The sequence below is a fragment of the Vanellus vanellus genome (assembly GCF_965231255.1).
Source record: "Vanellus vanellus genome assembly, chromosome: 1".
Classification (NCBI taxonomy): Eukaryota; Metazoa; Chordata; class Aves; order Charadriiformes; family Charadriidae; genus Vanellus; species Vanellus vanellus.
The window spans coordinates 120,077,929-120,103,110 of NC_138905.1; the positions used below are offsets into that span (position 1 = coordinate 120,077,929).

The following is a 25,182-nucleotide window of genomic DNA, read 5'->3' on the forward strand; positions in this document are numbered from 1 at the left end:
GTGGCCATTAGTGCTGGTTTCTGAAGGGAGAGGCAATGGTTTGAGGTGGGATCCTCATCTGCATACAGTGCCAGTGATACCAGGCTTCCTACCACAACGTTTAACTGCGTATAACAGCTGAAATTGTAATGGCATTTCAGCAGCCTTAGATCTCAGAGACAACTGATTCTTTTTTCAGTTGTGGGAGCTCAGGATATTTAAAAATCAAGCTTCTTAGCTTCCCCTGTCGGCTCACAGAAACTAATTAGCATTTGGAAATATGTATATTATCACGTCACTCTGATTTCAATGAACAATTTTAGATCCATCCACTAATTAATGTCTTTCAACCCTTTTAAAATTCTTTGAGCCCTGCAGTTCTGTTAAGAATCTGAACCTTTCAGCAAAGTAGCAGCCAGCCCACCTCTCTGCTGGAATAGCTCTTGGTGCAACCACAGTCTTTTAATATATTGTGGTGTGGTTTAAAATCCCTTGCATCTGCTGGAAGGTCAGAAACAATTGTTAACCAGGAACATCCACTCTTGAGAAGAATTGTAGCTTGTGTCCAACTCTGTATTTCTTCAGCCCAAGTCAGGAAAAAAAAGATTATGTGCTTTTGAGAAGGGAGTTTCATCTCGGAATCATTCTGATGTTATGGGCGGAAACTCTCCTCATCTTCTGTATGAGGATCATAATAAATGTTTTCAACACTTGCTTTCTCTACAGAGATGTCTTCTGATTCTTTAGGCAAAGAAATATAGTTGGCACATGTACATGAATGTAGTCTTGTTCTAAGTTAGTCTCACCTGCCGGAATTTGGATATATGAAGCTTTCAGAGCTACCCAGGAGAAATACTTAAAACTGATTTATCCCTGAATATCCATTATTCAACTCCTAATATACCTGGAGTATTTTTTCCTCTTCTGACTAAATGTTTTGCTTAGCTATTCCTGATGTTTGGTGAAGAAGAGTTCTTATTTGCTGTTGGAGATTTACTTCACATCTTTAGGAAATGAAATAAGCCACACATTTTTTTGTAAGAGGGCATTATCTCTGTAATGCATCAGATTCTTTGTGTAATAAACAGTGAATGTTTTCATTTTCTACCTAGTTGATATTTGAATTTTAACTGACAGACTATTAAGATGGTATTTGTTCAATCTTAAGATTTGAGAGGAAAAATATTTACCACTGGTATATTTTTTTGTAATTAACTTCTTTTATATATACAGAGGGTGTGGACAAATACTTACCAACCAATATAAACAGAATGTTTCAAAGTCCAGCTTTCAAGCAGTCTTCAAAGTTGCTACAAGTATTAAGGTTTTTAATCTTTAATATTGAAATAATATTGCTTATGTAATATACGAGTAAACCTCTCAAATAGAAAAGATATAAAAAAATATATTTGTGGAGTTAAATTCTATAACCTGGTTTAGTTTCATATATGAAATATCACTGTATTCTTGGATTCTAGTTTTTAGTACCTATTAAAATGCAAATCTCATGCTCAGTGGGGGAGTGAAGGAAGGAGATAAATTGGCTCTAAGTGGCATCTGTCCTGTATGTTTGAGAATGGTGTGACATTTCTATTTACTGTCATTACAAACTCTCATCCTTTTTCTTCTTGAGTGAATTTTATTTACTATAAGCTCTTTACTAACAGCTGGTCTTTCAATTTAGGCAGGGCAGGAAATGGGAGAAATAATGCAATAGTAGTCTCACAGATTCTAGCTTCTCATGCCCACCAGCTGCAGTCTTAAAGGATAAGTTGCACACACCTTTGAAAGATGATGGGGTTTGTCTCTTCCTCTTACTGCTGAGGAGAGTATTCAGCATTCAAGTGAATGCTGTGATCATTGCTGAACTGTTTTGTTTTTTTTTCTCCTAAATGAGCAAGGAAGGGTTAGTTTACTTGTCTGTTGCTTTTTCAAAACCTTTTTTTCAGGCAGGATAGAGGAACCTCAAGTTAAAACAATTACTTAGGATAAGACCACGACTTAACCTTTGGGAGAGTCAAGAATTTGCCTAATCCTGAATATCCCAAATGTCAATCTGCAGTGAAACATCTGTTTGTGTTAGCAGACAGTGATCAAAAGCTAGAGTGCCATTTACTTGCAATTTCTTTTTTTGATTGTCTCTGAACTGAATAGACATACTCATTTACTCTGCTGAAATGGTGCATGGTTCAAAGAAAAGAGTAATCTTTCCAAAGAAAGGTACCACAGTTTGTTTTTTCCAGACACGTGGCCTGTCTGCAATACTTAGTTAACTATTTCCTGTCCTGAAGAACTTTTACTTATGTGTCAATACAGTGGGTATAGTTAATAAAGCTTACTGACTGCAGCCCCACTGAATTACAAGTAACTTCTAAGATGTTATCGTCCCTTTTAATCATTTGTGCTTTGGTCCGAAGGTTTTTTGTTTATATTTCAACTGTATGTGAAATAAAAATTTAGAAGGAAAGACAGCTATTTAATTCTTACTTTATTCCCTGTCCTTAAAAGCTGAGATGCTGCTCCTGTCAATTCCTTACTTCCCCTGGAGATAGGATAGGGGTACCCTGTCTCTGTCCTGCCCTTTGACTTCCTTTTCCAGCCTCTAGACAAAGTGAAACCAGCCTTTCCTACATTGTTCATGACTCATTCCATATGAAAACTCAATTGCAGAATTTTGCTGTTTCAGTGTAACAAAATGCATTTATGAGAGAAAACTCTTGAATGCATTTAATTCTTCTTGATGTGCTAGCATGACTGCTTTGACATGCGGTCATCATACACATAATCTTTTACATTATAGCTGTTCATTTTTATCTCCTTTCTTCTGCAGGCTCTTCAGAGTAACCTGAAGTATTCTCTATTACCAAGACGGCTGATCATCAGTAAAAGATTATCTCAGTGTTTGCATCCAGCACTACCTAGTGGAGTGCATTTAAAGGCACTAGAAACCTATGAAATAATCTTTAAAATTATTGGGACAAAATGGCTTGCCAAGGATTTATTCTTGTACAGGTAAACTTTTCTTTAAAGGCATATGCATTTCACAGTCTATTTTAATTAGCTAGATCTTTTTTCTTATTCTTTTTCTTTTTTTTCTTTTTAAAAAAAAAGCTCTGGTTTGTTTCCTCTGCTGGCAAATGCAGCAATGTCAGTGAGGCCTGTTCTCCTTGGTTTGTACGAGAAATACTTTCTTCCTCTCCAAAAGTCCCTCCTGCCTGGTCTTCAAGCCTTTGTAATTGGACTGCTGCCTGGATTGGAAGAAGGATCAGAAATTTATGACAGGTGAGAACTAATATTAATTTAAAAGCAGTATACAGTATTTTGCTTTCCTAGGGAACTCTCAAGAAATTTCTGTCAGCTCTCTGTATAGAAGGCTTGACAAAAGAGCCTCTCAGGGTGGAAGAATGGTTAGTCCCTGAAAGAGGCAACCAATAGCACTAAAGTAGAAAAACCCTTTCCCCTTCTATTTTCATCTCAGAAGGAGAAGAGGAGAGATAAGGAAAAGGAGGGTTAAAAATAGATGTGCTGAGAGAACGGAATATAAACTATTTCTTAAAGCTCCTCTGAACTCCTGAATAATTAACCTGACTCCCCAAACCACTGCTCTGTTGATAAATTCAATTTAAATATTGTAACATGAGAGAGCAGCTGAATTCTTTCCAGTCTTTCTATACCAGATACTTACTCTCAGGTTCTGAAAACATGAGAAAGAGGCAACTCATATGAAATCTATTGTGGAAAAAATATCTCTCTCACTGTAATGGCAGTAATGACAATGGCATTCAGTATGGTAAAGTCAGGATCAGGAAGTGTGCTGAGAAGAGCAGCTCAGCACCCATTTGTGTAGTGGTTTTACTTCAGTTACCAGAACTGTTTTGTAAGATCTTATAAGAACTCAACCGCTGTAGGTTTCATCCAAATGTTTCTTTCCTTAAAGAGTCACTAAACATTGCATCGGTAACGTACTTCCTTCTGTATTACCAGTCTGGATGTGTTGGCTGTTCTCTCTGCCTTTTTTGAATCTTAAATAGCTGTGTGTACCTTAAAAAAAAAAAAGGCAAAACGACAAAAAAAAGTATATCTCACAGAAGTGAGATATACTAGGCTGCATAGATTACAGTTGATAATTTATCTTTGTCAGGCAGGCTTATAAGTGATGGTGTGTAGTTTTCTCTTTCCTACAGCACTAGTTGCTGGGGACTTCAGGGAGAAAGGGGATCCCTTGGAACTAAATCTCCTGTCTTATCTGAAGCCTTTTTGGGGAGACTGAATGTATTTTTAAACTGACTAAATTCGAAATAGTGAGTTAATGGGAACTGTCGATTTACTTCCAAGATCCGACTTCTGGTTTTATACCTTTTTTTCCTATCCTTGATGGCATTGCTTTCCTCATCACCAGCAGAGATAAAGAAGTCATTATACCTCTCTACTCAGCTCTTGTCAGGCCACATCTGGAATACTGTGTTCAGTTTTGGTCCCCGCTATACAAAAAAGATGTGGACAGGCTGGAGAGGGTCCAGAGAAGAGCCACCAAGGTGACCAAAGGACTGGGAAGCCTGGCATATGAGGAAAGGCTGAGAGAACTGGGTTTGTTCAGCCTTGAGGAAAAAAAGGCTTAGGGGAGAGCTTATCACCAAGTTACAGTATTTGAAGGGCGGCTACAAAAAAGATGGAGACTCTCTTTTTACAAGGAGTCACATGGAAAAGGCAAGGGGTAATGGCTGCAAGTTACTCCCAGGAAGATTCCAGTTGGACACAAGAGGCAGATTTTTCACAATGAGAACAATCAGCCATTGGAATAATCTCCCCAAGAAAGTGGTGGATTCCCCATTGTTGGACACTCTTAAGACTGAGGTGGACAAGGTGCTGGGCCATCTTGTTTAGGCCATGCTTTTGCCAAGAAAGGTTGGACCAGATAACCCTTGAGGTCCTTCCAACTTGGTATTCTGTGATTCTTTGCCTTGAAAAAAACAGGATCACAGACAGGAACTGACTGTACATATCACTGTGAAAGGTTTATGCTAAAATTAATTTACTGTTATTTTGTGAAATACAGAAATTACACGAGAAAGTCTTTCTTTAGTTTACTCATTGTAATGATTGTGGTGCAAGAAAGATAGACCAAGATATCTAGTTGGAAGATATGTTAGATTAATTTTAAGTTCAGCTTCATGAGAGACTCTTCACTGAATGTTTTTAGAATCTTTGACATTGAGGACTAACACGAATACATCCCCTGCTATTCCTGAAAGTGGCAGAAGTACTAGCTCAGGTTGTGCTTCATCCTAGAAACTAATTCCTTCTTAAACACACAATATACATGAATTTGCACACACATATGCACACAATGGAAAATTAAAAATGGCTTGAGGGCTACTTTATAAAGAAATGGAAAAGTACATCAGATTGGGGGTGTGTCCTTTATGCTGGACTTCTTCCTCTTTTCTCACTTCTACATTTCTCACATGAGGTTTTAATTTCTTCATTATAGTACAATACCAGAGTACTGACAGAGTTGCCAAAGCAGAAAAAGTGCCTTCAGTCATAGGACCTCCAATGTGATTGCCTTTAAACTAATTTCAGTGTACCGGTCCTGTATGCAATAACGGACAGCATGCCATTTTATTTCATGTTTTTTTTTCATTCAGTGACTTACAAATCGAGCCCATTGATTTGTAAGGACAAATATGTAGGGTATCTTCCAGTTCCCAGACTGATAAAATTGGCTTTCAGAGTCTAGCATCAGTTTAAATAATTTCCAGTTCAGCATTGCACACCTCTCACTGTAAATATTTTGCAATCAGAGCTACTGCGGTAGTTTGGTGAGAGCTTAATGTTTGCAGATCATTACTGTAGAAGTTTCCGAAGTATGCACAGAAACTTTGTTTCAGTGAGTGTACACAGTGACAGAGAATTGCGAGCTTTTTCATTGCTTTTGTACATTTAGATGCTGGCCATCTTCACATGAAAAGGGCAATACTGATAATACAAAGACGAGAAAATTAAATAAATAATGTCAACTACAATACTAATTCTGTGTATAATTACCTTTTTATGGTATAAAACTGAACTAGCAAAATTCTGTTTTCTCATGTCAAATATATTTCCATACAGAACAGATGCTCTGCTTGTAAAGCTCTCCTTATTGATGGGCCAAGAAATGTTCTATGGAGCACTCTGGGGCAGTGTCCTGGTTAGCCCATCCATTAGGCTGCCTGCTTCTCTTTTTGTTGTCAGTCATATCAACAGAGAGCTGTCTGGAAAACAGCAGAAGTACATGCTCGGCACCGATTATAAGCTCACAGTAAGTTCATTATGCTCCTCGTAGAACAGTTTTATCTACTATAATACCTGAGTACTAGCAGATTGTGCCTTCTCTGTATTCAGTTAGAATGACATGCTCTTAAAAATACTGAGGAGAGAGAGATAGGCTGATGGAATTGCTTAATACAGTTACTTCATGGGATCATCTTACCTGAAATACAGGAGAGAGCCTTCTGTACCGATTTTGGTTAGCCTGCAGAATGCGAATCTTCTGAAGCTTCTGCAGTTTTTGGTAATCAGGACTGCATGCAGCCTGAAAAGTCTGACTCTGCTTCAAATCAGAAGTTAAACCTGATGACTTTTCTCTACTTGTTCTGAATTTGCATTTAAGGTTGAAGACCAGCTTTTCTGTAATACAGTATATATACAATGTTTAATGTTGTTTTCTCAAAGTGTTTGCAGTTCTGGAAGACAATTCTGAAACTTAGTATCTTTTTATTTTTTCAGTAAAATGGAAATCTTCAGTAGGTAGTAATTTATGTTAAACTTGAGTGATGGAATAACTGTAAAGCTCGTTAGAGTACTTTAATATCTGCATTTTGTGAGGCTTCACATTTTGTCTGACAGCTGGTGATATCACACTGTGACATTCTGTATTGTTACTAACCCAAGTATTTCGTAAGTATTAACGATTCTTTTAAGAGTGTTCAACAGAACTTTTTTTTATTCGTTTTGGGGGCAGGAGTTAAATGGCCGAGTAATTATCCTCTTATTTAAAAAGATATTGTTCACATGTAACCAAGTTTTCTTTCTTTCCTTCTTGTGATTATTAACAGTGATTGTAGTTTAAATGTTATCATGAAGTAAAACACCATTGTGCTTTCTTTTCCTTTTACAGATAAAATCTTTGTGTGCATCAGTATTGGATTCAAATGTGCTTGTGCAAAGAAACACTCTAGAAGTGATTCTCTTTTTCTTCCCGTTTTATACAGCTTTGGTAAGAGGACTATTTAGGTAATGTCGCATGTGCGCTTTGTGTGGGAAGGTGTCCTCTCTGAAACCAATCCAGCTCCAACCTCAGTTATTGATAAATGTCTGAATTTTGTACCTTCAAAGTTAATGAGCAGTTTTTTCGGTTTCTTGTTCCCTCATCAATTTTAATAGTAGAGGAGACTGCTCCTTCTCAGACTCTTTACAGCTTCAAATTAAGATATGCTTTCACAGTGAATATTGCATGATATTTTGAATGTGTTCAGACCTGAGAAACTGCGTATAGAAAATATATTGAGCTCCTTTTTCAAGTAGGATTTTAGCATTTGGAAATGTCTACGCTAAACTAAGATACTTCTGTTAAAGACTAAGAAAGAAAATATTACTTGAAACAAGAGCTGTTCCCCATCATTTCCTAACTTATGTAGTAGTATAGTCAGTATTTTGAAAATAGCAAGGAATTTTAAGTCTTAAGGCATAACATAATGAAGTCTTTAGTATTTTTAGCTTAACTGTAGCTTTTTACCTTAAATAAAAAAATGATCACAATTGTGTCAAATTCCGTTTCTTGAGATTTTTAGTATACAATACATTTTGTTAATGATGGTTTGTTGCCTTTTTCCCCAAAACATTAATATTACCAGTTTAAAAAAAAATCATTAAAAATTTGACTTGGTTAAATGTTCATAAACAGCTAAAGTATTTTTGGTTTTCATCCTAGGACTGCAACGAAAGCACTATTCTATTGCACAGGACTGATTTAGTCTATATTCTGTCAGCAGCTACACAGACATTGTTGAGGAGAGACATGTCACTCAATAGAAGATTATATGCATGGTTGCTAGGTATTGTACAACATACAGTGATATTCAATATTCTGAATACCTAAGAGAAAAAAAAAATCAGTGCTTAAAAATGTAATACACTTTTTCAGCAGTTAATGAATGATGATAAAATAAAGCGTTGTTTAGTTGGCATTTATTAAGTGCCTGTTTAATAAAATCCAACATTAATTTGGCAGACAGGTCTTCTCTTCAGAGGTGAATTCATTTCACTGTCTTGAATCACAGGGTATCTGCTGAGTTATTTCTGGTCCCGTCCAGTTTGTCCTGAAGCCGTTCAGTGGACTGAAAGGAGTGGGGCACTATTTTAAGTTATTTAACAATTACTCATGGAAGTAATAGTCTATTAATTCCCAGGTGGGCTTAATTGTCAAGGGGCTCATAAGAGAGCTATAGCTTCTCCCCATCTGCCTCCTTTTAACAGCATAAGAGGAGGCTAAAAGCAACAGGGAAAGAGCTGCAGCCATGTAGTTGCATGAAGGCTGCCCTTCCTGACCCCATGTCTGGATCTGGCCTTGGTTTTCCTTTATGTTCAGTATACCACATCTGGATGTCTCAAACTGTGATATGTGGGCCATCCTTCGGCAGTGCATGAGCTAGTTTCAAGCGAAGTGTTGAAATTACAAAGGTTAAAAATGCAGTGTAATTTCAATATTTGCATAAATGACGTGTGTGTAGTGCTCTGTACTGTAGTGTTTCTCTGTACTCCTAATGCCTCTGTTTATCTTGTAGGCTCTGATATCAAAGGTGGTACTTTTGCTCCAGACTCAACAACTTCTGAAGACCATGCTATTTATTTCTTTGGGAAATATTCTAAAGATCTTTTGGTTGAGGTTGGTGTTCATTATATACAGATGTATTTATGATCCTTTCAAATGTTAGTGCAAAGTGTGTCTAGAATTGTTCACTGCCATTTGATTTGTCCTTGGGTTTCTGTCTCTAAAGATAGCCTCCTTTTAGTGGTTGTATTTTCATCTATCTGAATGCCTGCTGTGCTGTGTTTATCGCAATATTGTATGTGCTAACAATATAAATAGAATCTAATGAAACCAAAAGGTAGCATCTTTGATGAACTACCTGAATTATTTAAAAATGCTTCTCCGAATAAGATCAGCTCTTGAGTACAGATGATGAGAAGATGTTATTGATTTAGTACAGATGAAGAGAAGAAGTTATTGATTTGTCTACCCTGTGTAGAAAATTGAAGTTCAATTGTAGTTGGTACTGAAAAAAATCAAATTTAGAAACACTTCAGGTCTTAATAAAATGGCAATCTCTCTTTTACATATAACATTTTGATGTTTTCTTTCTACTAGAGTTTGATTGAAATTTTACATCAGAAATTCCCGGAGTCTGATACAGAGGAGCAGCATCAAGCTTATCTGAAACCCTTCCGCATCCTAATCAGTCTCCTTGACAAACCTGAAATTGGTAATGTTGCTTGTCACTTCTGTTACGATTGCTAATGACTTTTAAAATTTGGTGTTCATCGCTTTTGACAGTAGGACTCAAGACAACACCATGTACAATTCTTCCAAATTCTGAGTAACTTTGTGTTGTGTGTTAGGGTGCAGGGGGCTGTGTTCCTTGCCTTGGACCTGGTTCAGAACAGTGCTCTGGAGCAAGCACCTTCTCCAGGTTATCTCTGGCTCTTCTGTAGAGCACTCCACTGTGTAGCATGGATATATCCTCGTGAGGATAACACTCTTCCATGCCCAGAAGTGTGATCTGAGGGGCCAGTTAAAAAGAATGGCTTCTGTCTTAGTCTTAATATCCTGCTCAATTTGTTCCTTGGAGGTTAATCAGTCTTTTTTTGTTCTGTCTTATAAAGCGGCTTCTGTCTGAAAAAACACCGGTACTACTCTTGCCTAGGTTTGTTTCCAGTGCTTGGCTGTGCTTGCAGGCTTTCCTATACGCTTGCATCAGACTTTCATGACCGTGTTGCTTTTCCAGACAGTGTAATCCCACAGGCCAGCTAGCCTATGTGGTACTGCTGCCAAAATGGGCAGTGCCACTTACCTGCAGGTGCTCCAGCTGGAAATAACCTCTTACGGGTGTGGGGAGGTAGGGTTGCCTCTGTCAGTGGCACTGCTGGCTTGTGCCGGCGTGACGCTGCTGTGGCAGCTATAGTTTCAGACTTTATGACTGAGCTGTGAAGAACGTCCTCCTCTTCCCCGTCACGTGTCTGTCCTGTTGTGTACATGAAGTTGCCAGCACCAGAAGGGTGAGGCTGTGCCAGCCCTTATTTTAAAGGGCAAGTTCTCCTTTCTGCATCAGAAAATTAAGCCAAAGTGACTTGACAGATTTTTAGGATTTAATGGTATTTTTTAAGAACTGTGTACAGGTAAATCTTTGAACTTATATTCTGTGAATCTGACAGATAAGAGAAGCCTATGGACCGGTTAACTGGTATTTGTTAGAGTCTTTACAACTGACTGTATCCCTAAGTGTTGTTCTAGGTATTCCCCTCGGGGGGGCGGATGGGTCGGGGGGCGGATGGGTCAGGGGAGCGGATGGGTCAGGGGGGCGTGATGTTACCATTGTCTAAGCCTGTAGACTTAGAATAAAACTTATGTACTGAGACTAACCACTTGCGTGGCAGTTCATTTTGCAGGCTCTTGTATCTGGTAAGCTTATCCTCTTTCACGGGTCAGGAAAGTCCTTTTAAGCCCATTTCCTGTTAAAGAATTATCAAAGCACTGCCAGGAAAAATGAGGATTCTGTATTGCTTATCTAACAAATGAATGCTCCTTTAGTAGAAGCAGTTGTCTGTCTGTTTATAAGACAGTGGTGCTAATGTTTCCTTCCGCTGGTTTTAGCTGGTTTTAGATGTTTTAAAAAAAAACTATCTTGATTGAAGCTTCTTATAAAAAGCATTTTTGTTTCCTGATAAAAATGCTGAAGAAGGGACTAAGGTTATTACATTACAAATTTATTGATTAATCTAATTTGGAAAGTAGATGACAGATACTACCCTATTGTGTGTTTTATTTGGCTGACAATCAGTGTTAATCTGAACTACAAATAAGGGTTATTTAGCTGAACTGCATTATACAGTTTAATCTTTCTATTCCAGTCAGCACACAAAATATAACTTCTTGAGCCTTAAGCCAATATAACTTTCACTTACTTTTGAAATGGATTTAGCAATGCAACTTTTTTTTTCAGGTAGCAAACTAAAACATAACAAGAATCTTTGATGTTTTCTGCTACTCTTAGTCACTTTAACTTTTTTTTTCCTTTTTAGAGGCACTTATTGGAATGCTTTATACACTAGTTTTTTTCAGTGGTTCCATGTTGAGAGTATTGTAGCTATTATTTGTTCAACTCCTCTAAGGAAAACTTCAAATGAAGCAAAAAAGTGCTGTCCCTTGAAAATTGGGTGCAATTGTCAGCACACACCTAACTTTCTTCTTAAAACTGTTTATGCATTTGTTTGATTTCTGCAATTTGAACTTCCTCAATTTGCTGATTTTTTTCCACCTTCTGTCTCTCAAAATTTAATCAAGGCTACTATGTTAAATGTGTATTGGGAAATCTACTTGTTTTCCTTATGGGTACAGACGTGGTGATTATTTTTGGCACATTAACTGCAGATTTACAGTTATGATTCTGCCCGCTTATAAATGATTGCAGTGTAGGTGTCTTACTGAAGTGACTTAAGTGGAATTTAGAACCAGTGCTATGGCTTTCCAAGTATCACTTTAAAAAGTTCCCAAAATGAACAACGTGGTATTTAACTACAATTTAAAATATATATATATATATTTAACTACATATTTAATTTCATTTTTAACTGGAAAATCTGACATTTCAAAAAGCCACTTAAGCATTTTCTTCCTGCTTGGGTGACTTGTGTTTTTTTTTAGTCTTGCTACCCCTAAGTTAAGTCAATACAAGTTTGTAACTGAGCCGCCTAGTAATCACTTTGGTGCAAATGCTGGTTTCTTTTATTCCTTCGATTGTAGGGCCGCAGGTCGTTGGGGATCTGTTCCTTGAAGTTATTAGAGCCTTTTATTCCTACTGCAAAGATGCGCTTGGTTCTGATCTCAAACTTAGCTACAATCAAAGTGGCAACATACTCGCAAGGTATAACTACAAGTTTTCAACTATGAACTGAAACTGTATTATTTATATTAAGTTAACTTACTAATATCTAACCAATTTAAGGAAAGTTAGGTTTTTAACAAAGTGACCTTCTGTACAGAAGATGAGATTTTTCTGTGACTTCCCTTTTTCCCCAGATATACTTGATTTCTCTTTGATTAGTGGAGAAGAAAATTAAGTACACTGCCTATGTTTGGTGTTGATTAAGTCCAGTTATGTTGGCTAAGAATCAGTTTGGTGACAGAACTCTTAGCTGTTTGATTTTCAGAGTTGAAGGCTTGATTTCTTTCATCTGGGAGAAAGGTGCTCAAACTCTAGCTATTCCAGAATGATTTAATCCTTGATTTAAAACAATCAATGTCTTCTAGCTTGTAGAGAAAAGGGGAAAAATATTTTAGAACACATCAGCTAATACTGTGATGTGCATGCTTTTAGAATCTTCGCTAACATCTGTTTCTTTTTTTTCCCTTTTCACACAGTGCAATCAAAGAGAACAAAAATGCTTCGGAAATTGTCAAAACAGTCAATTTGTTGATCACGTCTTTAAGCACGGATTTTCTTTGGGATTACATGACCAAATGTTTTGAAGATTGTTTCAGGTGTTTATGTTGTCAAACAATAGTGCTCCTCTTAAAAAAGGCCACTTAAGAGCTGTCTGTGTAAAATAATAAAGTTTACTGAAGCATTTAAATCCTGGAAAGGACATAACACATGTTAGAATCAGACAGATATGTAAGTTGCATCCTAAAATAATTCAAGAATGCAAACAGGTAAACAATTAAATGGAAATTAGCAACCTAAGAACAAAAGGAATTACTTTCAAAAGGACAGCTGAAGGAGGAAAAGGTTTGGGAGGGGAGCTGGAGGAGGTCTTTCTTGGAAGAGCAAGTGTTTTCTGAAGAAAACCAGAGATATCTATCTTTTTTATATCTTTCTAAATATAAAAGAGAAGATTATACTAATATAATATACTAAATAAATAAGAATATACTAAGTAAAAGAGAAGATTATACTAAGTAGTAAGATTGTGTTTAGAGATTCAATCTGAAAATTTGAAGGACTTTAGCATCCCACATGCAAACTACTGTTTAGGTGGTTTTGACAGACTGTGTTATCATGCTGTATTAGAAGACCCATTTTACTTTGCTTCAGAAAGCCGAGCTGTTCAGTATTTTGTGCTGGTTTTAACGAAGCTTTTTTAATTGTAACAAGAATTTTGTCAGGAAAAAAGCTTACATAGCAATGTTTCTCTCAATCCAGAAACAAATCCACACAGATGAGATATCCTTTTGAAAATATTAGCACTCCTCCTACGGTTTCAGAGCTCTGCACACTATTGGTGTTTCTTCTTGACGTGATTCCTTTGGTAAGGCAACCTGAAGTTAACTGCTTCAAAGACTTAAGAAACTTTAAATTGAATAATTCATATTATCATTACCTAAAATTAAAATAGGCAAACTGACATACATGTGCATGTGCATGCTGTGTCCTGCAAAGTGTTGTTTTATGTGCTGACTTATATATGGCTACCTATGCTATTGTCTAGCAAGAGAAAAATTGTTGGCATTTTAAAATATGGTGATTCAATCAAAGGAATGAAAAAGTGTACCTTTTGCTTCTTGGGTAAATAACTTCCTGGGACTTTTTGGTCTCTTAGTAGATGGCAGACTATCATAAGATTTTTAGGGTATATGATTCAGTGCTCATCGTGTGGAAAAAAGAAAGAAGGAATAGCACTGAAGCAAGTTTGTACAGCTTAACCATTCATGAACTGACTTTATCAATCTTTGGTCAGTATTGCTAGACAGTTGAATTACAATATGTGATAACTATTTTAAACAATGCTTATTTATTTTAGGAACTCTACTCTGAAGTGCAGACTCAGTATCTTCCACAGATGCTCAGTTATATGGTGCAGTCTCTCCTGGAAAATATGGACATACTAGGTTTACCAGAACTCACTCATGCCTTAAAGACCTGTTTTAAGGTGCTTAGCAAAGTGCAAATGCCCCCTTCCTATTTGGACATTGAGACAGGAAGTGGAAATGGGGTAGGTGTTTTTCAGCTACTCATAGATGTTTACAATTGTTAGTGCCATAACTTATTTTAAAATGCTAATTTTCCAAAATTAAACCTATATAACTGCAGCAATAAAGATTTTTAAAACTTATCTTCTTTAGCCCCTTCCAGAGCTATCTGATGCCTTGTTATTTTTACTGCGTATTCAGTTATGGCTTGTTTGAATTATTTGTGACGGTGAAGGAGTATAGTCTTTTCTGAAACTTGGGCTATAATCCTACCTCTTGACAAGAATGTGATCTTAATGGTTTTGAAAAGGCACTCAGCATCATGCAGTTGCTAAAGATTCGAGTTGCCAAATCAAGCCCAGCTTGACAGCTGGTTAGGTTTGCAAGGCTTTCAATGAATATTTTAGTTTAACACAATGTGGTATTATTTGTGTGCAAAAGACCGTGATGGGGAATGAGGAATAGATGGCATAAAGTGATCATACAAGCACAGCCTGCCTAAGTTTTGCAGTAGAACAAATACATGCATTGACTAGAAATAATCCAACATATGCAATACTGTTCTACTGCTGAATTGATTTTAAGGAAACAATTCCATTTGCTAAGTATCTGTAGCTGTGGATCTGTGGGTGTTTGATGAGTTAAGGTGTGAGGATTATATAAACAATTGTTAGGTTTTAAATGCAATCGAATTGAACTGCTTACAAATACCTATTTCTCATAATTTTGTAAAAGTAATCTGTATCTGGAAATCGCAAATTCTAGGTTTTTTTTTTTTTTTCTGTCATTGCTGTTCCCCAGTGCCTGGCACAGTTCTACATAGTTTAAAATGGTTTGCGCAGTGCCACATTAACCACACTAACATTCCTGTTTTAGAGCCCAGTGAAAAAGGAAAATGTCGACGTAACCTTGGAGACTCAGTCACTGCTACAGGAGGAGGATGAGACTCTATTCCCTCCCCTGAAGTCAGAAGACAGTGGCATTGGTCTAAGCGTTTCCTCCCCAGAGCTCTCTCAGCACTTGGGGGTGCCAACTGTGACCCTTGAGAGAGATGATGTCTGGAAGAAGGGGGGGAGCATTCAGAAGACTTTGTATTGCATCCAAGAGCTGGTTGCCAAGTTTTCCAGTAAATACATTTTTGGGGTGCAATTTCAAGAACCAAGCAGTGAAAACATCTCAGCAATGAATCTGAGTGGAAAAGAGAAAAAAGAGAATGGCTACAGATTACCTGAAAGTGCTAGCAAGAAGAAGAGCCCATGGGATGCAAAGCAAATCACTGTACCTCAGTTTAAACAAATGCTTTCAGATTTGTTCTCAGTTCGAGGGTCACCATTCAAGAACAAGAGTTCTAATCCTCTTCTTTCTGACTGTAACTCTGGTAATAAAAAGGAAAAGGAGGAAGAAGAGTGGGACTTAGAACAAGTGATGCTTGTCTTGGGACCCCTCAAAGGTGACTGCAAAGAAGCTTTTGCTGCGGCTTGTCACCTTTTGTTGGATTGTACCACATTTCCAGTCTATCTTTCAGAAGAGGAGATGGAACAGTTGTACCTCTCTCTGTTTCAAGTTCCTGGTAAGAAAACGTTCTTTTACTGGGCAACTTGAGCATTTGAGGATGCAAACAGCAGTGTGAGCTTGGCTATTTGCAAGGCATGTGACCAAGGCCAGTAGTAATGCCTTTTGACAGGGCTGAAGGCAAGTTGCATGTGAATTAAAGACTTATCCACACCAGCATGTGTTTTGTGTCTTCCAAATAAGGGACAATTTTTAGCAAATGTTTTAAATTCACATTCTTTTGAAAGCTTTCATTACAAAACTTTTAGCTGAATGGATGGAAAGACCTTCTGGCCTGTAGAGCCTTGTGGCATGGTTCAGGATTTTCAGGAAATCCGTCCCGCCCAGCCCCCCAGTCTATGTCATGTCATCCCCCTCCCCCCCCCCCCCCCCCCCCCCCCCAAAAAAGAGGATGTGTTAGAGGAAGATGGGTGTGGGTGGAAAACTGGAGCTCTAAACCATAACAGAAGCAAAACCAGCTCTCTCCCTAACCCTCAGAATTCAAGAGAGTCCAATGTAAGCTACCATATAAGAGTAGTCTTGTATAATTGGAAGGCCTGTTTGTTCTGGGAATTCAAGTTCATTAGCTTTAGCAGGAGCAGTTATTGGCCTGAAGGCTACTTAACAATATAGGTTTGTAGTGAATGGAGGGGTGGGAAACTAAAAGTGGGTTCTCTTCCTCACCTTGCTACAAATTTCTGCTGTTGCCTTTAGCAAAGCGATAATATGCCTGTTGTCTACACGGGAGAGCTGTCTGCTTGACGTGGACACTTTTGCATGTTTGCAGTGCCTTCCATGTGGTCAGCAACGTAGCTGAACTTGGAAGACTTGCTTTCATAATTGTGTTTCTTTGGAATATCGTCCTGGGATTATAGAAGGTTATTTTCAAATTTCTTTTCAACTGCACACCCTAGAGAATACAGTAAGGTTTAAAGTCAAAATGAGAGAAATTCTGATAATGAAGGTCTGGGTTGAATGTGATACAGAAGTTGTCTGATATGGAGAAGGAACAGTGTTCATTTTGTTGTGGTAGTAAAACAGCTAAAACATTTGGGTTTTAAGCCAGAGGTGTGAACTTACACTTCAGAGTCTCCAGTTAAGCCTTAATAAAACTTCATCTGATTATTGACTCAGAAGGGACAAAAATGGTGAGACTTGATGTTAGCCATATCAGGTCCTTGTGTTCTTCATGGTTTCTGAAACAATATATCTCAGTGCTACCCAAGAGAGCATCCTTGGATCAGCCTCTGTTGTTGTTTTTGACGATGACAGCTGGAAAATAGCAGCTGTAAAAACTAGTTGTGAATAAACATAAACCGGAAAGCAGGAATCCACTAGTTACTGAGGTCCTGCGAGAGCTTTCTGCAGGGGGAAATATGGAGAATAGTATAACTTGCTTTGAAGCAAGTCCCTTCTGAAGTAAGGGACTCAGTGACAGCATGACAGTTGGATTTGGGCAGTCATTTTTGTCTGTTGGTCTTGTAGGCTTGATTGAAGAATTCTTGGAGATATGACCAGAACCTTGAGATTAATTAGTATTAATTTTTTCTCACTTATCTTCTGAGGAGGTTGTGATGCCAGCTTCCCTCTGTGGCTGAAGTCCTTAATGACAATATGCTGTTGCGTGAATGACTGCTATGTTCAGAATGTGTCCATCTTCACGCTGCTGGAAGTGATCAACCATTCCCAGTCACTGGCACTTGTGATAGAAGATAGAATGAAGCGGTACAAAGTGTCTGGCCACAACCCCTTCTTTGGAAAGCTACAGATGGTCACCCTTCCTCCCATTGCTCCTGGAGTTCTAAAGATCATATCAGAGAAAACAGATTTTTACCAGGTGTCAATTTTCTTTTTCTTTTTCTTTTTTTACTGCCCAACTACACTGAACCTCTAAGGATGGGGTGGGAAAGCAAATGTTATTTGCATGGATGTTTGGGGCCAGCATGTTTCTGTTACAATGACACACTGCTGTTTTTTGCTTCCATAAGCATTTGAAAGCAATTGCATTCTTCTTTGTGTGCTTCCCAAGGGAATGTTCAAAAGTGGCAAGTTATTTTCAAATTGCTAGTTGGTTTTGTGCCCAAATTCTTGGGGGGTAGGTGTAGTTGATTTCTGACTTGAAGGGTTTGGTCTCATTAGCTCGAAAGCTATGCGTTAGAGAACTTTGATACCACTCTAAGTTTTCAGAGAAGAGAAAATGTTAGTGAGTGAATAATACTGAAAACATTCCATCCTCCTTGTTTTAAGTATATATATTTCAAAGATGCTTTCCTTCTCCTGAACATTTATTGATATTAGTGTTGCTGTGAGGGTTGGTTCCAATACCTTTTCTTAATTACTGTTTTGACCCAGAAAATAGAAGCAGAAATGCTTTTCTTAACTTCTGGTGCATGTACGTTTGAATTACCTGTCCTGCTATGGTCAGAAAGTTGCATTTCTTTAGGTCTCAGTGTATGACCTGAATTCTTGTTCTTTGCTAAACTAAGACGATTTGGAAATCCCTTTTGGTAATGATGGGCATTTATGCAATAGAAAGCTTTTAAGTCAGGGAAGAAATGGCACTTATTATTATTGTTGTTATTATAATAATTATCATCATTATTATTAAATGTTGTTATTTTTCCATAGAGAGTAGCATGTGTGCTCTGGAATCAGCTGAACAAAGAGACACGGGAGCATCATATTGCCTGTGTGGAACTGTTCTACAGGCTGCATTGCTTGGCACCATCAGCAAATATTTGCGAAGACATTATCTGTCACGCACTTTTGGATCATGATAAAGTAAGTCCTGTATTCACTGAAGCCCTTTCATCACTGTAGAGTTGTTCCAGTGCTTCCCAGACTGCCTCCAGTTCTCTCCCACCCCACGTCTTCACTCCCATGGTCCCTCTGTTTTCCAAGAGTCTGACAGATTCTGTCCACACCTTTACAATTCCCTGGGATTTATTCATCATGGGACTACTGCTAAACTTAATTCCTGGATTCAAGGTCTATCAGTCAATGCTGGAACTTTTTTAGTTTCGGCCCAAATCAGGTAGTATCTAAAAACTTGCAGTTTTGGTCAGTATTTCCAAACTGACCCAGCTCCACCAGTAACTCTAAAATAATTTTATTTTGTGTTGATTTTGTAAACTTTGTATTCCAACAAAAGACTTTATTAAGTGTATGTCAACATAATGTTGACCCTGTGTCCACCTTAATATTTAGTTCTTATAATAAGTAAGTTTTATTTTAAGTGAGCCAGTTATTAATTTTTTTACTTACCTACTTTAATGACAGAACAGTTCTTTAATAACTTACAGTATATATTTGTGAGAAGTGCCTTGCACAATAAAACTTAAAACAGCCACCTACAGTCTTTGGTATTGTTTTCATATATTTCCTCTTCCAATTTTGAATCTTAAAAGTTTGGAAATCTTTTAAAAGCTTTCAAATAAAATTACCAGTAAGAAAGGCTGCCTAATATACCAATGTCTTCCCATTTGTCATCCAACGTTTAAACCTCCCTAACACCAAATCAAGACTGAAATGTTTATACACAAGAATCCTGAAATACATTTTTGGTGTATTGGCACATCTTTTTTTGCTCCTAGAAACACCGTGGCTGTTAAGTTTTGGGTGTGCCTTCATGTATATATAAGGTTTTGGTTTAATCTATTGCAAAATAGAAAAGTGCTCTCAAACTACCTGCAAAGGATTAGTAGTCATCTACACAATAACTGCTAGAGGTTTAAAATCACTATAACTTTACTCAGAGACATATTTTTGCAACATTTATATCTGTCTTGTTTACTTGCAAAGGGGACAAGACTGGAAGCACTGTTCAGATTCTCTGTCATGTGGCATCTGACCAGAGAGATCCAAGGCAGCAGAGTGACTTCTCACAATCGGTCCTTTGATAGGTATTTTCCATTTCCACTGGCTTGGACTTGCATTTATATATTTAACTATATTATGCTTTGTTCTGTTCTTTTTTCTGAGGTGGGAAAAAGCTCTCTGTAGAGAGAAAAAAAAATGAGTAAAAGGAAGATCAACTTCTCTTGCACTATTACCGTTGTAAAGCACTCTGTATGCGTGGTGCACTTTCTTGTGTGAAGGAAGTTTCTGTAAAAATAGACAGAGCTTCATCTATGAAGAGTAGCTTGCAGACAAGTTTCTGCATAGCAGACATTTTTTTTATCTTGGATTGGTTTAGATTTTTTTTCTGATGAAAATAGAGCCAGCTGCTTGTGCCAAAAAAAAAAAAAGATTTTATTTTAGTTTTACTTCCTATTTACGAGACCATAACCTTTGTATAAAATGAGACAAAAGCATTAAGAGTCTTTCTAAATAAATATGTGGAAGAACTTTAAAATATGCTGCTCTTCTAGAGTGTGAGTATATGTATGGCCTGGCTTCTACAAATGCATGTGTACTTGACCTCAAGTCAGGAAAATGTGCATGATCAAGCTATTGTTCACAGACGTGAGCCATGGGCTGGTGCTCTCTTGAACATGCACTATGTCTGTTCCCTGCCACTATTTTGTTGTTTGCATTAACTTTTGTAGGGATTTCAATTGTACTTCTTCGTTCTGATTTCTCCACTCAGGTCTCTGTTTGTGGTACTGGACAGTCTCAATTGTTCAGATGGCGCAATTGGCGCTGCAGCACAGGGCTGGCTGATCCGTGCTCTTTCACTTAATGATGTTGCACGGATTCTTGAACCAGTCCTGCTGCTGCTGCTTCATCCAAAGACACAGCGCACGTCCATCCACTACATCAAACAGAAAAATTCAGCAGGTAAAACTGTTCTTGGACTGAAACTGTAAGTGCTAACATAGCATTGCATACTCCTGAACACCTACTGAAGGTAGTCTCTGAAATGCAATGGCATCCTATTACCCTGAGTTGTCTTGCATCAGTTTCATGGATTCCTCCTCATCCAAGTACCTATACTGATGCCTAAAACAGAATTCAGGAGTAAGTCATGCTAGTTGAAAGCCTAATGATCATTCTGTTATGGTGGCTGCACCTACACTGTTGGTTTGGATTGCTCCCTGCTTTGCTCTGGGATCTTGTCCCACACTTGTCATTGCCATTCCCTGATGATCCACACTGCATGTGTGTTCACTGTTTACAGGATCCCTTCTCGAGCAAAACTAGGTCTGCAACCAAATAAAATCCAGGAGCAGTTTGGTGACTGTGTCAGTCCAGGAACTGTTCCAATAGGCAGAATGGACAGGCAAATCTTACTTTCTCTGCCCAGTCTTGCCCCAGCACACCATGCACCCTCATACCAGGTTTCTTTATTCAGAATATTTTTTGTTAATGATTCCCTGAGCATCATGTTAAAATAATCAGACAGGATGTGAGGAACATCTTGCTGTTTAGGACACACCACACAAAAAGACCCACCTAATTTTGCCAATTTCTGAAAAATAAAATGTCTTTGTCCAAAGAAGATCTATCTTGATCTAAGAGGAGAGCTGAGCCCCTGTGGCATATGTCTTGAGGTATCCTAGAGCTAGGATGTAGAAGCAGAGAGATGTTTGGAATTGAAAATGACATCCAGCCACCCGCATTTAGGAATGTGGCAGGCCATCTTTACCTTGACAGGCTAAATTTGACAGCTAGAAGATGTTCATTTTAAGACCTGTCATGAGAACCATTGTGAACCACATATGAGCTATTTGTCAAATGTGGAACAATGTGACAGAGACCTGTGGGGAGCAGCTGAGGAAGACTGAGACAGGTATGGAGCCAGGGTTTGTTCCAAGTGCAGAATCCTGTGAAGGCTGGCAGTCCATTCATGTTTGGGATTGCTGGGAGTGGTATGGATATGAGACAGTCTGTACCATTTGGCCCAAGTAGCCACGGTTGTTGCCTGGAGCAGAGGAGGAAGACAGTGGAGAAGTGTCCAGTAGTTTTGTGTAAAGAAAATTCCATGTCACCTGTCTGTCTCATTACTGTTAACCTAGCTGACTGCTTGCATAATTGTTTTTCTGTCTTGATTGGCAAATAAATAAATGGCAGACATTTATAGCATCCGAAGGGACCTGTTTATTAGATGCTATGCAAACACAGAGCTAATAATATATTCCTTCCTTGTTCTACAACATATAATTAAGGAAAACATTAGCTCTTAAAAAAAAAAAAAATCCTCTGTTGCTATCCTTCTCATTTCCCTCCTGATCTCAACAGACATTTTATGCTCTGGAAGCTTAAAAAATTGTCACATCTAGGGAGTCATAGCGTAGGAGAAACAGCACGTGCTTTGTGTTTTGATCCTGTTCTCTTGCGCTTACAGTAGGGTAGGACTGCTCTACCACTTTAAGAATAGGGTAGTTCTTGCCTTAACCCAGGGTTGTTTTTTTTAACTCCACTTGTCACAATTAATACTAGATTAGAGCAGAGTAGCTTTTTAACCTTTTTTTTCTTACAATGATTTATTCTATATAAAGCATGTTGTGTGGACAAGATGACCTTTCAAGGTCCCTTCCAAACCAAACGATTCTATCATTCTATGTGTGAAATAGAAGATTATATGCTCTTCTTGAAAAAAAAAAATATTTTTTTTCAGAAGATATACGTGATTGGCTTTGCAAGAAAAAGGCCTCCTTGAAAGAGTCTAGCATCTCTGAGAGCAATTCCGAGGAAAACCTTCCATTGAGCCAGTTTACTACCGTGGATAGAGAAGCAATTTGGGCAGAAGTGGAAAAAGACCCGGAGAAGCCAGAGTTAAAAACTGAACAGCCTGAAAACGATGGCTCTTGTAATCCGGTAACTTCACATGAAGCAGATGGTGACCAAGATAATAGTGAGCACACAGAATCAGCAGACACCAGCACAGGCCATGACAGTGAAAATACATCCTCTTTTTCTCCTTCTCTGGAGCTACAAGAAGTGAGCAATGAGGACAATGACAGCGCTGCAACTGATGGCAAAGAGACCACAAACCATGTGAGTTTGCTCAATGCATTCCTTCCTGAAAGCTCCAAATCCAGTGCAGCACTAAACCTTGTGCGTGCCGACTCTGAGAGGACTCAAGCATCAGAGTCTCTGTCAAGTGATGAGGAGGTGGACTTGGAGCTCCAGGAAATTACCCATTCTAGGTTGCTCAAGCAACAGAAGGAAAAACAGGAAATGATTGAGGCTCTATTCAAGCACATGCTGCTATATTTGCAGCCTTATGATTCTAAGAGGGTATTGTATGCATTTTCTGTTCTGGAGGCAGTGCTTAAAACAAACCCTAAAGAATTTATTGAAGCTGTAGCTAGTACAAGCATGGATACCAGCTCCACGGCACACCTGAATCTTATTTACAATCTCTTAGCTCGCCATCAGGAAGCTCTTGTAGGGCAGAGTTTTTATGGCAAGCTTCAGACTCAGTCCCCAACTGTGTGTCCCCATTCTCTTCTAATAGAATTGCTCACTTACCTCTGTCTCAGTTTTCTGCGCTCATATTATCCATGCTACTTGAAAGTCACACACAGAGATGTGCTTGGCAACAGAGATGTTCAAGTAAAAAGTGTGGAAGTCCTGATTAGAATGATGACCCAGCTAGCTACCATGGCAAAGGCAGCTGACAGTAAGAATGTGGAGTTCATACGCAATTTGTTAGGAAGATGCAAAATTCAGGAGTTTGTTCTTCTTTCTTTGTCTGCATCTATGTATACAAGTCAGAAACGGTACGAACTGCTTATGGCAGATGGAATTAATAACGTTCCTGAAGAAGAACTCTTTGAAGAGAGCCTAATCAATTTTGGGCATGATCAAATATGGAGTGAACACCCACTCCAGATTGAGTTGCTGAAGCTTTTGCAGGTATTGATTGTCTTGGAGCACCATCTTGGACAGACTCATGAGGAGCAGGAGAATCAGCCAGACCTCTCTAAGGAATGGCAGCAGGCTCTTAATTTCCAGCAGGCTATTGGTGCAATGCAATATGTCTATCCACACCCAATAACTTCACAGGGATTATTCGTCTCTGCTGTGGTTAGAGGTTTGCAACCAGAGTATGGCTATGGGATGCATCCCACTTGGGTAGGCTTAGTCACATGTTCCCTGCCCTATTTTGGGAAGTCCTTAGGCTGGACTGTGGCACCATTTGTTGTACAGATATGTAAAAACCTGGATGAGCTTGTCAAACAGTATGAGAACGAAGCTGTGAAGACATCTGCAAAAACATCCGCAAGGTAAGAGTCTGCAGTGTGAGATTTGTTGTGCTGAAAAGTTCCCCTTCCTGCAGAATAGTGCGTGGTAACTTACTGGTTTAGTGTTGTGGCTCTCAGAGTTTGGTCCTCAAACCCTGCTGTGCGTGCAGGCATCTGTCACTTGAGCCCAGGTGAGGTGGAGGCAGTATTGTTGCAGCAGGGCTCACTGTGTTTGGAGGAAGAGAGGACAGGGGACCCGCAGCAAGGATGACCAGCAGCTGTGATACTTCCTGTCCCCCTCTGTCTGTTATCCAAGTGAAAAAGAAGTTCCCAGTTTTGACAAGATGGGGAATTTTGGAGGACTAATTGAGGAGGGACACCCTGGAGAATAAAAATACAGTGACAGCGTTCAGAACAGGCAGTAGTTGAAAGGAGTAGGCAACAATAATTGAACGCTGAAGATTTATAGTCAGGTGGGGAGTAACACTGTAAAAGATCTAGACAATGAAATGGGGTTGTCCGAGCAAAGTTTGTGAATCCTTTGTTTTGATATTCCTGTCTTGTCATTCCAGTAATCTTTCAACTACTGAATAGAAACAGATTACTACTGGAATTGTTAATGAAGGAAATACCACTTGGCCTGTTAACCCTTTTTTTTTTTCCCCCCCTCCAAAGTTTAACTTCTAAAAGAGAAAATGTTACGCCGGATTACCCACTAACCCTTTTGGAAGGTCTGACAACCATTGGTCACTTCTGTCTTCTGGATCATCCTAATCAAACTAAAAAGGTAAGTGCTTAATGCCTACCACTCGCTTGACACCTCAGTACCAGTTCATCAAAATATGCATCACTTTTTCATTCAGAGATGAATATAAGTAGTAAAGTGGTGCTTGTACAAGAATATAACCTTAAAGTAGCCTCACAGCAGGCCAAAAGAAGTGAACTAAGTAAAAGCGTAAGGGAGTGGTACTGAACTTAATTTTTTTATTTGAAGACAGGAAAGTTAATTTTAAGTAGCAGATGTTCATGATGATCTTGGTCACATAAATATTAGTCCTGTGTAGCTTGCCTACAGTTGCTCTGTTATTAACAAAATCTTCTATTTTCTTTTGAATTGATACATGTTGATGTGTTCTCTACAATTTTTATTCCTATAACATTTGTCAGAAGAGGACATTATCCTAATAATTTCCTAGACAAATTCCTGTGCCAAAATAGTGAACAGCAAATTCCATAGACTCTAATAGCAGCACTGTATTTCAGAAGTAGAATGGTTGAATTGTTTTTAAA

The 25,182-nt window shown here is 38.4% G+C and overlaps 1 protein-coding gene across 1 annotated transcript in view; it reads left to right on the plus strand.

Annotated features, from left to right (window-relative positions):
* DOP1B (DOP1 leucine zipper like protein B) overlaps nt 1–25,182 on the plus strand; it is a 47,703-nt gene that overhangs the window by 7,008 nt on the left and 15,513 nt on the right. Inside the window, exons 2-19 of the mRNA XM_082498176.1 lie at nt 2,810–2,991; nt 3,091–3,261; nt 6,094–6,283; nt 7,142–7,240; nt 7,955–8,078; nt 8,808–8,908; nt 9,392–9,506; nt 12,044–12,164; nt 12,662–12,781; nt 13,443–13,548; nt 14,041–14,232; nt 15,086–15,779; nt 17,326–17,597; nt 18,389–18,541; nt 19,562–19,662; nt 20,349–20,539; nt 22,320–23,934; nt 24,568–24,679. Of these exons, the coding sequence (XP_082354302.1) occupies nt 2,810–2,991; nt 3,091–3,261; nt 6,094–6,283; nt 7,142–7,240; nt 7,955–8,078; nt 8,808–8,908; nt 9,392–9,506; nt 12,044–12,164; nt 12,662–12,781; nt 13,443–13,548; nt 14,041–14,232; nt 15,086–15,779; nt 17,326–17,597; nt 18,389–18,541; nt 19,562–19,662; nt 20,349–20,539; nt 22,320–23,934; nt 24,568–24,679 (4,659 nt within the window). The remainder of the gene's footprint in view (nt 1–2,809; nt 2,992–3,090; nt 3,262–6,093; nt 6,284–7,141; nt 7,241–7,954; nt 8,079–8,807; nt 8,909–9,391; nt 9,507–12,043; nt 12,165–12,661; nt 12,782–13,442; nt 13,549–14,040; nt 14,233–15,085; nt 15,780–17,325; nt 17,598–18,388; nt 18,542–19,561; nt 19,663–20,348; nt 20,540–22,319; nt 23,935–24,567; nt 24,680–25,182) is intronic.